At 42.1% G+C, this 13,268-nt stretch overlaps 2 protein-coding genes across 2 annotated transcripts in view; one reads left to right on the top strand and one right to left on the bottom strand.

The window, feature by feature from the left end:
- Positions 1-13,268, bottom strand: part of NT5DC3 (5'-nucleotidase domain containing 3) — a 53,192-nt gene that overhangs the window by 2,034 nt on the left and 37,890 nt on the right. The gene's annotated exons all lie outside the window — the stretch shown is intronic.
- STAB2 (stabilin 2) overlaps positions 1-13,268 on the top strand; it is a 138,273-nt gene that overhangs the window by 118,266 nt on the left and 6,739 nt on the right. The window contains exons 60-66 of the mRNA XM_090043223.1: positions 674-815; positions 1,291-1,424; positions 4,661-4,826; positions 5,070-5,176; positions 6,162-6,281; positions 7,181-7,339; positions 10,169-10,273. Of these exons, the coding sequence (XP_089899349.1) occupies positions 674-815; positions 1,291-1,424; positions 4,661-4,826; positions 5,070-5,176; positions 6,162-6,281; positions 7,181-7,339; positions 10,169-10,273 (933 nt within the window). The remainder of the gene's footprint in view (positions 1-673; positions 816-1,290; positions 1,425-4,660; positions 4,827-5,069; positions 5,177-6,161; positions 6,282-7,180; positions 7,340-10,168; positions 10,274-13,268) is intronic.

Raw genomic sequence — 13,268 nt, 5'->3', positions numbered from 1 at the left:
GTGGCAGTGGCAGTAGGTTGGGGTGAGCGAGTCCGGGAGCAATGGTCAAGGTCACCGCTGATGGCCATACCCAATGAAGGCAAAGGGCCCCCAATTCTGTGGAGGGCCAGCCTCCCCCCAGTAGCCTGGCAAGCCAGTTAAAGAGGCTATGCAGACCAGATCCGGCCCATGGGCTGTATGTTTAACATTCCTGCCCTAAGGGAATGAATCCCACAACACGAGTATCCTCCGTATATATTTTCAGGTTCCTTCTTTTTTGAGTATTTCCATCCTACATGTGACCCCTTGGCTTATTGAGAAATATGAGTGTCCTGGAAGAGATTGCAAATCTTCCAAGAGTGGTTTCATTTCCCAGTTTGTTTCAATCAGTAGTTTAATAAATTCCTTTTATGGTTCTGTATGTAATCCTCTAATTTAATTCTAAGCGATTATCATGCCTCTTTATTAAATCATGTGCAAGTGTTCAAAGCACACTCTTAAGTCATGCTTGTATTCTTAATATAGCCAACCAGCAAGTATATGGTTAAGTGGTCTGCTTAATAAAGGTGAACGTATTTGTGCACTGAAGCAGTTTCTTGAATGATAATTTGTAGTAGTTTTTACTCAGTATTGTGTTGCCACTTCTCCATTTGTAAAATATTCTGTTTGGATTTTTTATTCTCTCTTCTATTAGGATAAACGGAAATGTGAATGTAAAAATAACTATGTTGGTGATGGGCTGGACTGTACTGTGATGCAACTACCAGTTGATCGTTGTTTGCAAGATAATGGGCAGTGCCATGCCAATGCCATCTGTGGTGATCTTCACTACCAGGGTTAGTATTAATATCCCAGGCATAGATCCATCAAGGTGAACCCCTCCTTCCTTTTGGTGTCTCATTAAGGGCACTAGTTTCTGTATGGCTACCCTTGCCTATTTAGCAAGTCACTTTTGAATAATAGAATGTAATCAAGTGATTAAACATGTCCTTATATGCTTAGTGAAGGTGGAAGCAACAGGTGGAAGGAATTGTTACATACTAGCTATATTTCAAGAAAGTGCCTTCAAGATTGTTCACACTGTAAAAGAAGAGTTTCAGTTTATACCAAGATAGAGAATGGACAAACTATCAAATTCAGGGAGGTAATAGGAGGTGAAGACTTACTTCAAAGCATGATATGCAGTGACTGTTCCTGTATTAGCAATTACCCCACAGTAAGTGAAAGGTAAACTGGGGCAATTTAACTCAGAATTGTTCCAGCTTAGCTTTCACTTGCCCTGGAGTAAGATTTTTTTTCCTTTACTTGCAGATGCCACCGTTGGAGTTTTCCATTTCCAGTCTCCTCAAGGGCAGTACAAACTGACTTATAAAAAAGCAAAAGAGGCCTGCGCCAATGAATCAGCAACAATAGCTACATATAACCAGCTGTCATATGCTCAGAAGGTGACACAGTGCTGAACTAGCAGTGGACACAATATATATTATATTTAATAGCTACTGAGGGATGAAAAGAATCAGTGAGACTTAACTATTTGAAAGTTGAATGTCCCAGAGGTCATACACTGAATACCATGGGTGCTGACAGATGTACAGGCCCCCACTCTAACTCATGGTACTTTGCATAAAGTGCCATGAGTTAGAGCGCCCCCCGACCTGCAGATGTTCACCTGTTGGGGCCGGAGGGGGTTCAAGCTCCACTTTGGAGCTGACTGAACCCAAGGAGCCTGCCTACAGCCTCTCTCCCCTGTCCCCCACCCATTCCCAGCTCCAGTGCTATCTGCAGGAACAGAGGGGAAGGGGCGGGGGAGGAGCAAGCTGTGGGGTGGGGTTTGCCCAGCCTGAGCTTTAGAGGGGGCTGTGAAGGGAAGTGACACATGGAGGGAGTCCAGTCCACCCGCCCCACTTTTAGCTCAGGCCAAGCAAACCCCAACCCACAGCTCACTCCCCTTTCTCTCTCCACCTTCCCTTCCTACGGACAGCACCGGGGGCCCAGTCCTGAGTGTGCAGATTGACCCTAGGGAAGACAAGTTCCCCAAAGTGCTCTGAAGTGGAGTGCCTTCATCTGATCCCACATTTTATGAGGGTTAATTTGTCACATGACCAATCACTTTTAAAGCACTCTGCAGCCATGCATGTGTGTCATGGCATGGCTGTAGAGCACTTTTAGGGGGCCAGTTGCACAACAAATATAACTTCTGTCTGTGCACTATGGGCCAAATTTTATTCTTCAGCACAGGCATAGAGTTCTCACTGACTTCAAATGAGGACTATATGCACACTTCTGAAAACAGGATGGGGTCTTACATATAGGAACTAAAGCCCTGACAATCTAGCAGTGGATATCATTGCTACAGAGTAGGGCTGTGCGAGGCTTCGGACAGAGCTTCCGATCTGGAGAAGCTTCGGCCGCTTCAAGATCTGAAGCAGCACATTCAGGTCGAAGCACTGCCTCGTTCAGCTTCCCGAAGTGCTTTGGAGCTACCGAAGCTTCAGAGCCACCTCGGAGATCTTGCCATAGGGTATAATGGGGAAACAATAAAATGTCTATAACTTCGTTGTTTTTTGTCCGATTTGGATGAAATGTTCAGGGGTGGTAGACTCTGCAGAGAGCATGCATCCTGCCAAGTTTTAAAAAGATTAGTATAGGGGTTTGGGGGGGGGGGAACCGCACCCCAAATTCTTGAAAGCAAAACTCATGTCACATCTAGGCATTACAACATAGCGGGGTGAAAACTGCAGGGCTGGTAGCTCTTACTGAGGCCACAAAACCTGCCAAGTTTCAAGAAGATCAGTGTAGGGGTTTTGGGGCAACTGTACCCCAAATTGTTGAAAGCAAAACTCCTGTCATGTCCATGTATTACAATACAGGTGGGTCAAAACTGCAGGGGTGGTAGCTCTTACTGAGGCCACAAAGCCCACCAAGTTTCAAGATCTGTGCAGGGGTTTCTTACCTTCATTCCTTGCCATAGAAACATAGCCAGACAAGAGAAATCACAAGACATTAGAGTTCTTATTCGTCAATATTAAATGATGGTTTGAGAACTGGAAATACTGGCAAGAAAATGTCTCAACTATGCTAACTTTATGCCTGATTCTCCTTATTCTGAAAAAAAAATTGTAAAGCTCATGTTTTTTATTACAAATTCCCATCATGGACATTTTTTAAACAATCATCCCTTACGACATTATGTATATGCTTTTTTTTCCCCTCAAGGCTGTCCAAGATTTCCTGGCTGCTGTAGACCTAGGGTAGCCATTTCATCATGATTTTCATTAAGCATGTTCTAGGTTACAGAAGAGTGGAGTGAGAAGGAGTTTTGCAATTGACTTCAACAAAATAGGAATTTCACCTTGGATTTCTGAACAAATAGATTTTAAATAGCATGTCATATAGGAATAAGCCAGGAAGATACTGTCCATTTGGAGTTCAAAATGTAGTGAAGAAGCCCCTTATTTAGATGGGAAAAAAAGATAACAGCAAGATGGAAACCTGGGCCATGTTCAGAACATCAACCTTCTTCTGGGGCCTCAACAGAACTCGAGGTTCAAATAACTCTGAAGGTTGTGAAGTTTCAGATCCAGCTTTGAACTCTGCATGTCAGTCTTATCCATGGTATAGATATTTCTTCTGTGACAGCAAAAGCAGCAGTAGCACTAGCTTGTTTCAGTAAATATTTATTTCTAAAATTTAACTAGGTCTGTCAGCTCTTCTTCACCACTGATTTAAAAAAAAGCTAATTCCTGTAGTCACGTCTGATTGGTTGGCTTTTTACATACAAAGGTATCCAATTGTGGCTAACTTCTCTATAGGAGTGTCTACATAAGACACTTACTGCACACTAAACTAATCAGCTTGTAGTAAACATCTTGTCATCTACATGTGCACCCCTATTAGACTGGAGTAAACTAATTTATTCTGCAGCAGGATCATACTTGTAAATATAAGTACTATCCTGCTGCAAAGTAAAAAACTCCACAGCAGCAGGCATGTAGATGTTGTCCTAGCCGGCTGGGGAATAAGCCAACTGCCTTCCAGCTAACTCCACACTGAAGCACCCTCGTACCCCAGCCAACCCTTCCACAGCACATTGAGCTGGAGAACAAGCCTCCAGATAGCAGGCTGACCCTCAGGGTCCTCTGCTGGCAGGGCATCTCCAACCCAGTTCAACGTGCTGTGATCTGGGGCGCATGTGCAAACAAAAATAAACTCTGGAGTTTATTGCTCCTGGGCATACGTTCAAACAGTGTGCCCACAAGCAAGAAACTCCAGGGTCTGTTGCTTTGCATTAATTGCATGTGTAGACGTACCCTATTACTCCGATCCTGCTCTGAGCTCTATGTAGAAAAGACCCTCCCTGTGACTTCATGAAACTCCATAGACTTTAGGAGGGCTTCACACAGCTGCAGCAACCCCACAAAACAGAGGTAAGCATAGGAGGGGGTTGTCTACAGGCCATTTCTCTAAAGAAAAAAAAGAGCAGCTGAAATACAATTCAGTTTTGGGCAAAGAGCCATCAAAATGCCTATGCCCTCAAATAGGAGCAATATATAGGTAATATACAGATGTTATAATGGCCCTACATAGAGGCAAGTGCTTGTTTCATATACAGCACACTAGATGGGTCAAAAATATCTTTCTTCTGTGATTTACAGTAATATTGTTTGTGTGTTGGTTACAGGCAAGATACCACCTCTGCTCTGCTGGCTGGTTAGACACTGGAAGAGTAGGTTACCCAACTGCCTTCTCTTCCCCAAACTGTGGATCAGGAGTTGTTGGAATAATTGACTATGGGCCTCGAGTCAACCTGAGTGAAACCTGGGATGTCTTCTGCTACAGAGTCAAAGGTAGTAAAGCCCCTGTGTCTAAGTCTGTTGAGTCAAAAGATAGCAACATAATGATTTCCAGCAACTTTAAGTTTGAGAGATCACAGCATAGTAGGTGCAGGAGGTTCTCTCTTTTTGAGCTAGGCAAAATTTTTTAAATCTAGAAAATTATTTCTCTTGCACAGAATGATTTCAAACAGCCTCCTGGATCAAAACTGTCATTCTTACCTTGCACTCTAACAAATTTGTGTCTGTATTTTACAGAAGTGAACTGCACATGTAAGCCTGGCTACGTGGGAGATGGCTTCATGTGCAGTGGAAACCTGCTTCAAGTCTTGATGTCCTTCCCCACTTTCACAAACTTTGTGTCGGTACGGATTAGAAATGCAGTGTTTTGTGACACACAAAACAGAGCAGATGTACAGTAACAAATACCCAACTGTATAGGCATGCATCTAAATGTACCCAGGGCTGTCCTTTGTCGGGGGGGGCAATTGGGGTGATAATCTTGGGCCCCACGCGTTGGGGAGCCCTGCGGAAATGGAGGGCGGGAGGGAGAACAGAGCAGGGTGGCCGCAGCCCTGCCCCTCGCAGTGTTAAAGGGGCCTCACACAGGCTGATTTGCCCCAGGCCCCACACCCACCTATGGTTGTCTCTGAATGTACCCCTTCCCTGTATGGGCATGCATGCGCACACACACATGCACACACAAGATAATGTGTGTGTGGTATGTGACTCTCTCTCTTTTCTTACTGTATGAAAATATAAATAGGAGTAACAAAGATACAACAGGAAAGCAGGACGGAATGATCTAAATAAAGGCAATTTAAAGTGCGATTTATAAAAAAAAAAGTGTCTTTGGTCTGGCTGAGACTTTGTAAAATCAAGTTAAAAAACACATTCCTCATGACATCCAATTAAAAAGTATAATTAACTAAATATCCAACAGAGAGCAGATTCTTAAAGTGGCACAGCAGGTAGAGTGTCTAATGTGAATTTTGTCATATTGTTATAAGAAGAAGAGAAAGCATTAAAACTTAGGGTCCTGCTTAGGCAGGCAGGCAACTCTGCTCATTTAATGGTCTCATTGACTGTAATAGGCCTACTTAGGTCCTTCAAATTAGGTAAGGACTTAAATATTATAAGTATTGTAAGCTTAAGTACTTATAGCAGCAGGGGCTAAAAGTGTTTTTAAATAAAGCTTTTCACTTAGTAACTTTGTCACATCAAAATTGCTTGTGTGAAAATAATTAATTTTTTATTTTATTTTATGCAGTATGTAGTTAGCTCATATCACAGTAACTCCACCAGAATCTAGACTGTCCTTCATTAAAAATAAACTTTGTTTCTTCCCAGGAAGTTCTGGCTTATTCTAACAGCTCCAGGAAAGGGAAAGAGTTCCTGAAATACCTCTCAGACTTGTCAATCCAAGCCACTCTCTTCGCGCCGAACAATAATGGGCTAAGAGAAAATGAGGTGAAGGTCTATTTTTTCCTTTTCTTTTCTGACATTAAAAGGCCATTTTAAGTATTTATGAGTTTCAAAAGTATGTTAAAATTTAAATTAAAATAAAAATTAGTGAATGTAAAGTGACAAACCTAAAGATTTTGGTGCTCATGCTACTACTGAACAAGGTCAATGTGTTTCTTTGCTATCTTTCCATTACCTAATGATGAATGAACAAAGTATGCTACATTGAAACACATTGCAAGACACTTCTTCCATTGAGCATTTTTTTGTTATCACGTAGATAAATCCTTCCAAGGTGAGGTCAGCTCTCTCTTATCTGCAATTGCATCTGTTGAGAGAGTTGTTAGGAACATTTTTTGCAGATTTATAGCAAGTACCCCATACTAACACCGTTGAAAGGAGGCTGCTTTTCTGCCTGGTATGATAGTCTCCATCTCAAATTTTGCTTTAAAATTTAAGGGCAATATCCTGGCCATTTATAAGGCCAAGATTTCATCCTAAGACACAGGTTATCCCATAGTGATGAACTAGCTAAGCTGAAACTGGCACATTTCCTGAAACTGACCCAAAATGTGCTCCCTTTTTTTTTGGTTAACATGGACATATGTCCCTGTTTGTTTGTTTGGGCTGTGATTTGAGTGTCAATGCAGCTCCTCACTCCTGTAGATGACTGGGCAAAGAATTAAAGCCTCATGTCCAGCCACTGTTTGAAGTACTATGGGAGTAAGAGAAACATGATCCCATATTAGTTTGGGGATTTCCCTAAAGATGCCTAGTCAGGTAGTATGAATGCTGCAGCTGGGATGACAAATTCAAAAATATACCATAGGAATTTCCCCTAGTGGTAAAATCAGGTAGGCTAATTGGATGCATTAACGTTCCCCTACTTTACCCCTCCTCTTTAGACACTTTCTGGACGAGACATTGAATATCATTTGTCCAATGCTAGCACAGTGTTTTACGAAGATCTGGCTAATGGAACTACTCTTCAAACCCGGATAGGGAAAAAACTTTTAATTACCCGCAGCCTCAGCCAGGATTTTCAGCTCCCTACAATTAAACAGGTATGTTTTACACATGAATCTTTTCTCCATCTTCTGCTGTGCCTACAGTAGCAAGGGACTGGTCTTAATTGTTCAGGCAGTTAATTCAAGTTTCATGTCTTATAGTCCCCAGGAAACCAGGATTTCCAGAATAGGTAATCCAGGATTTAGAGACAGGATTCTGACAAGGAGACAACTTGAAGCAATGCAGGGAAAAAAGTTGGTTGGCTATTGAGCTAGAAGCATCTAATGGTGGGATGCTGGTTAGGATCCAACTTTCAACTCAGACTGGCAAATTAACTGGAGACACCAGCATGGTGGCTGAAGGGGACTGGAAGATTACCATTCAGCTGCTCAAAAAGTTTAATTTAAAAAATACCGACTGAAAATAGCATTTTGCCACAAAATAATGGTTTGCGTTAATTTTATTTCAGTGAAAACTACTCTTTTTTTGTTGTTTTTTTTAATTGAAGAGGTATTTGAAAGCACACACTCTAATAAGAAGTGTTCACTTTTTGATTAGCTCAAGCTTCCAAGGAATGTGTATCTGACTTTCTTTGACCAGAGAAATAAGCCAACCTGATGTGGGCTTCTCAAGGAAGACAAATGATTAGATATAAATGAATAGGGCAGGGGTGGAACAAATTGCTCTCATCCCCTTCCCTGTCCCCAACCCTCTCCCTTCTCTTCATTTGACACTGACAATTACAGTACACAACATGAGGATTTTTTTAATCCAGTATGGCCTATTGCACAATTACATATACAGTCATGACACAACCATTGTCTCAGCACAGTACTAATACGTATCATGTATTAAAATTGTAGTTCTTTCCACTGCCACTTTTTTCCCTTGACTGATATTTGACCTAGAAAATAATCCCTTTTACAAAATCAGCTTCTCCATCTCTCTCCCTCAGCAAATCAGAGAGAGAAAATTCCCAGGCCCTGTGGTCAGAAGAATTTTACTTCCTTGTTTAAAATCCACCAGGAAAATCTATTTTCTTTTCTCCTTGATTTCTGTAGAAAACACTCGAGACTTCACATGGGGATGAATGAATGTGTTCCTAACACTAGAGTGCGCCCCTGTCTGCAATATGTCTACTCCAACATGCACCACTACATCACTTCAAAGGTGGTTGGGGGATGAATGACAATCTTTCTAACCAGCCGAATTAAACAAGTGGTCTCCATAGTTCTTCCGTGTCCCTACTTACAGCAGCACCCATGAGAGTGGAAGATAAATTAAATGAAATGTCTAACTCCAGTCAGCTAAACACTTGCCTTTCTATAGCCAGCTTGTTTTTCAGTAACATTACAGAACAGTCTCATGATGCTTTTTGAAGGCTTTTAAAGTGAGCACTAAAAGGGATAGAAAAAAAATGACAGTTTTTGAAATAAGGGATTACAGGAAGAGGTTTCCAAGCTCTAGTAGAAACATGCTTCAGTGGTAGTGTTATAGCTGCATAGGTAAAACTGAAAAAGGTGTTCATCCAATCCTGCTGCTGCTGGCACACAGCTGCATACATGTTCACTGTGAAGAAAGCTGAAGGTAATTTGGAGGACATGCAAGGACTAGCATCCCCACCTTCTTAGGCTATAGAAACCAACATTTCTCAGGAAGCAGCTGGGCCCCTAGGCTGCCAGAAAAGCCTTCATTTCAGAGCTTTGCTGGGCATGTCCTCTCTCTCGTAGTAAGCCACAGATGCTCTGGTCAATTCTTTTTTGCCAGTACATACATGAATCATTCTTTGCTGTGTTGTAATGCCAGAAAAGCTGTCACCTACTTAAGTGCAAGATCATCCACAGTGATTGCTATCTGAAAGGAGTTTGCTGGGGTGCAAAACTCAGTATATAAAGAAAGTAGGAAAATGGTTAAAGGCCTCGGCTTCAGTCTACAACTATGCCCAGAACATGTTGTGTGGGGCAAAAAGTTGTTTGCATCTTCCTGCACCTGGCAAAGCCAGTATACCTACAACACCACCAGCTGTAGGTTGTCACCACTGCTTCCAAGCTCCCCTGGTAAACCTAGACCCCACAGATGTAGGAAGCTGGACATATGCTATCTAACCACACAGAGAGAATCACCAGCCAGAAAGATCCATCCTCTTTGTGCCATACAAACCAGAATAAAGGGACTTGGAAGAAGCTCAGCATTGTTGCATGGGAATCCGGGGCTCCACGCATTTGTCAGGTAGATTTAAAAGTTCTGGGGGTGATAACAGGCTTGATGGATTAATCTCCTGTTACTCCTCCCATTCTGTTTCCAGATTGCTGAAAAGCTATCATGCAATGCCTATTTAAGATCTGTCTTAAATGAATTGTCTGCCTATGTCCTTAGACCAACACAGCTACAACCTACACCCTTGAATTGGCTAGACACCCACTTCAGAGCATCCCCAGCCTGAGGTGTAGCTTCAGCACAGACAGCAAAGTTATAGGACACAGAGGGCTATGTGATCCCTCCAGCTTAATGTTGAGGTACGCTGGCAGGATGGCATGGAGGAAGATTCCCTGTTGCTCTGGTTATTGCACTTGTTCTGTTGATAAACAACTAACTTTACTATTGAGCCAGGCATAAAAATGTGATACAGGCAAATAGTGACTGAAGTCAACCTGCTGGCTTGTGAGACCACAGCCCCGCTCCTGCCAGTAAATTCTGTTGTAGAAAAGCCCTGGAAAACTGGAGTGATCCTGGGCAATGGCATCCTGTAACCAGGCCAGGTGTTTGCTTTCAGCAGCTGTATGGTCACACAAGAAGCTGCCCTCTCTCCAGTCTCTGAAAAACCTGAGAGAAATAAGTTTTATTTTAAAAAGTGCCTCTGTTCCTTTTGTTTTCTTCTTGGCTAGGAGACCAGTTTTGTGGATGGAAGAGCTATTACTGAGTGGGATATAATTGCTTCCAATGGGATAATCCATGTCATTTCAGCACCTTTAAAGGCTCCTCCAGTACCTGTAAGTTGTTTTTCCCCCCCTTCTTTTCTTTTCTAAACTTCTTTCTGGAGTTCATTGCTGAAAATTATGAATAATTTGTTCACAAGATCTACCTCTAGCACCTTAAAACCTGGTAATTGCTCCTTTGGGGTTTTTTCCCTCTTTTTGGTTACAAATTTTCCTTTGAAAGAAGTTGAAAGCTTTAAAAGGTTTAAACCCTGAGGACAAGTTTACCACTGGAGCTCTTCAAAAATGCCAGTTCTAGAAACTGAAGCATTGCAGAACAAGAACGCATTGGGCCTTTATAGATGTGCTCTGGGAGGTGGGGAGGGAGGGGGCTCTTCAATAAGCACAGCTCTGAGAGCCACACTAATTAAAGCGCCTACAGCATCACACGTATCAGCATCTCCCATGCTGAAAAAAGGTGGCAGGGGTGCTTTAACTAAAGCTCTAATCAGCTTTACACATGATGCTGGAGTCAGCTGGAGCACGGCAATTACCACACTCCAGCAGACTCACTGAATCAGGTCGGCTCCAGCTTGTTGTAATGATGTGTATTAGGAGCCCTTGTTCCCATCAGGACTTTTGACAAGAAGCAGGCAGGTTGGTTTCCAGTCAGGTGGGTCAGTGGGTGGGCTGGCTCCCTAGCTCCCTCAGTAGTCCAAGCTGACCATCCCTCTAGATTTGGTGTGCAAGGAGGGTATATACACACACATACTAAGCTGGCCTAAAATAAAGGAGACTTAACTAAACCAAATTAAGTTAAGCCATATCATAGCATACACATATACAGCTCCTTGACATGGTGGCAGCCATCTTGTAAACTAAGCTGACTTACCTAATGTGGCCCAAGATAAGATACCTCAGAGGTGTATTATCTCGGGCTGCATTTATACCAACTCTGCTGCACATATGTTTATATTCTGACAATTAAATCAGCTTTAAAAAAGTTAAGCCAGCTTAACTGTCAGAAAGTTAGTACATGTCTATGCACCCAGAGGAAGGCCACCTGGTGTCCAGCCTGTTGGGAGTTCAGGTTGCTCTGGCAATTCTTGAAAGTTCTAGTTTGGACAGACTAAAGTTTCTGTCCCATGGAACAATTTGCATCAACTTTTCATGCATTTTAAATCTGAAATCATCATCAAAATATTTCAGAAAAATAACTTTAAGTGGAAATTCCAATTCCGACACTACTGTAGTTATCAAGTAATCATGTTCAGAGCAAAGAAAACAAGTGTAGTGCAAGGTTCATGGATGCTCTTGGGCCCTCATCTTGGTGTAGGCAGATCTGACACTTTGAGCTGTTTTGGTTGGAGTGTTACAGACAAAGGACTTCTATAAAAGATGCATTACTTTACCTTAACTAGTAGAGCGGAGGGGGAGAGGATGAGTTACACCACTCTAAGATAGGTTACGTGGAACACCTCTATTCCCCCCACAGTTCAGATGCAATCACACCATTCTAGACATATTTTACCAGTGTATTTTATTCCTATACAAACAAGGGAATAAAGCTTAACACCACAAAGCAATTTTATACCGATACCAGTGCATCCATACCAGGAGTTATACTAGTATTTTGGTAAAAGGTTACACTGCCCTGACACAACACTTATGCTGAATCAGCATGTAGCCTAAGATTGTACCATTCCACTGCACAGAATCCCAAATACAAACTAACTGCGCTCTAGAAAGTTACATTCCCCCCCACCTGTGGTAAAACTGGCTGATGGTAGGGTTTTTTCCTAAGAGAGGACCTCCTTTGAAAAAGGGATTGGAGTATTACAGTGAGCAGCTTGGTATTTTGTTACAAAACACTTTCCTTTGTAAGGCGCTTAGATCTACTGATCTGCATTATCATTTCTACCCAATTCAGTTAAACAGCTTAAGTTAAATAGTAGGGATAATCTATTTTCATTCCCAGCAAATTTCAAAGGGTCCTACCTCATCTCTTTCTTTTGTACATTGGAAAGGTCTCATTCACATTCACAGTGCACCAGTCCCAAATCTCCCTTTAGAGAAAGTAATTAGCTTGCTACTATCTCAGTTGGTTTCTGTGTTCCCTGAATGTCCCTAACCCCTCTTAGTAGTTACTATAAAAAGAGTTCTGAGGGCACCTATTGATGGTTGCTAAGACCAGATCACAGGCAAATGAAACCTCATGCTTCCATCTGTAATTGAGCTACTTGTGACTTCAAGGTAGAATTGGTGTAGGAGTGGTGTGTGCCTGCTCACAAAAAGAGGGGAGATCTGGACTGTTTTGTAAGGACTTCTAAAAGAAAAAATTGGCTGTCATGTCCAAACCACAAGCACCGCCACCCAAAGTATTTTTTCCCCCATTTCTGCTGTTCACCCAGCAAACTGAAACATATCCACTGACGCTACAGAACTCTGGCTCTGTCATTGTGGGAGGCCGGGGGTACAGGTGTATTTGTTGTATTGATACTTAACAGTCAACCTTTTTGTTGTTTTTTTTCCTTCTTCACTACCACCCCCCAGGCCCATTCCCTATAACTAAACTTGGTTTGCAAAAATCCCTTCTAGCCTGCCATCTCTGGAAATGCAAAATGGCATGGGAGAGGGGAAAAACAGGATTAAAAAAGTCAAGTTTATAGGAAATTTATAGCAGGTGCATTGTAGCAGTATGTCATGTTGTGTGTCACCCCATTTCACTAGCTAGACTGGCACTAACATATTGTCAATATCTTTAAAAAGTCTAGCTGTGTTATTTAAAAGTTGTATGACTAAGAATAAATTTCCAGATGACTTAGCACCAATAACTGGGGGGGGGTTGTCCCAGAGCAAGTTTAATCATTTGTTTGTTTGTTTTTCGGTTGTTGTTTTTTTTAACTAGGCCATAAAGCTAAACACTTACTAGGGAAGCATCAGAATCAAACCCTCCCCACTTCCACCTGCGCCAACAAGAACAAAGGATGGTCAGCAGTTTGTCTAGATCACCTCTACTTTGGCAGGAATTTTCAAAGCAACCTCAGGAAATTAGGCATCCACTTCTCAT

The sequence above is a fragment of the Crocodylus siamensis genome, chromosome 4, assembly GCF_052110815.1.
Source record: "Crocodylus siamensis isolate JL-2025a chromosome 4, ASM5211081v1, whole genome shotgun sequence".
Classification (NCBI taxonomy): domain Eukaryota; kingdom Metazoa; phylum Chordata; order Crocodylia; family Crocodylidae; genus Crocodylus; species Crocodylus siamensis.
The sequence above is the reverse complement of the archived record's forward strand: the minus strand, read 5'-3'. Positions and strand labels throughout refer to the sequence as shown.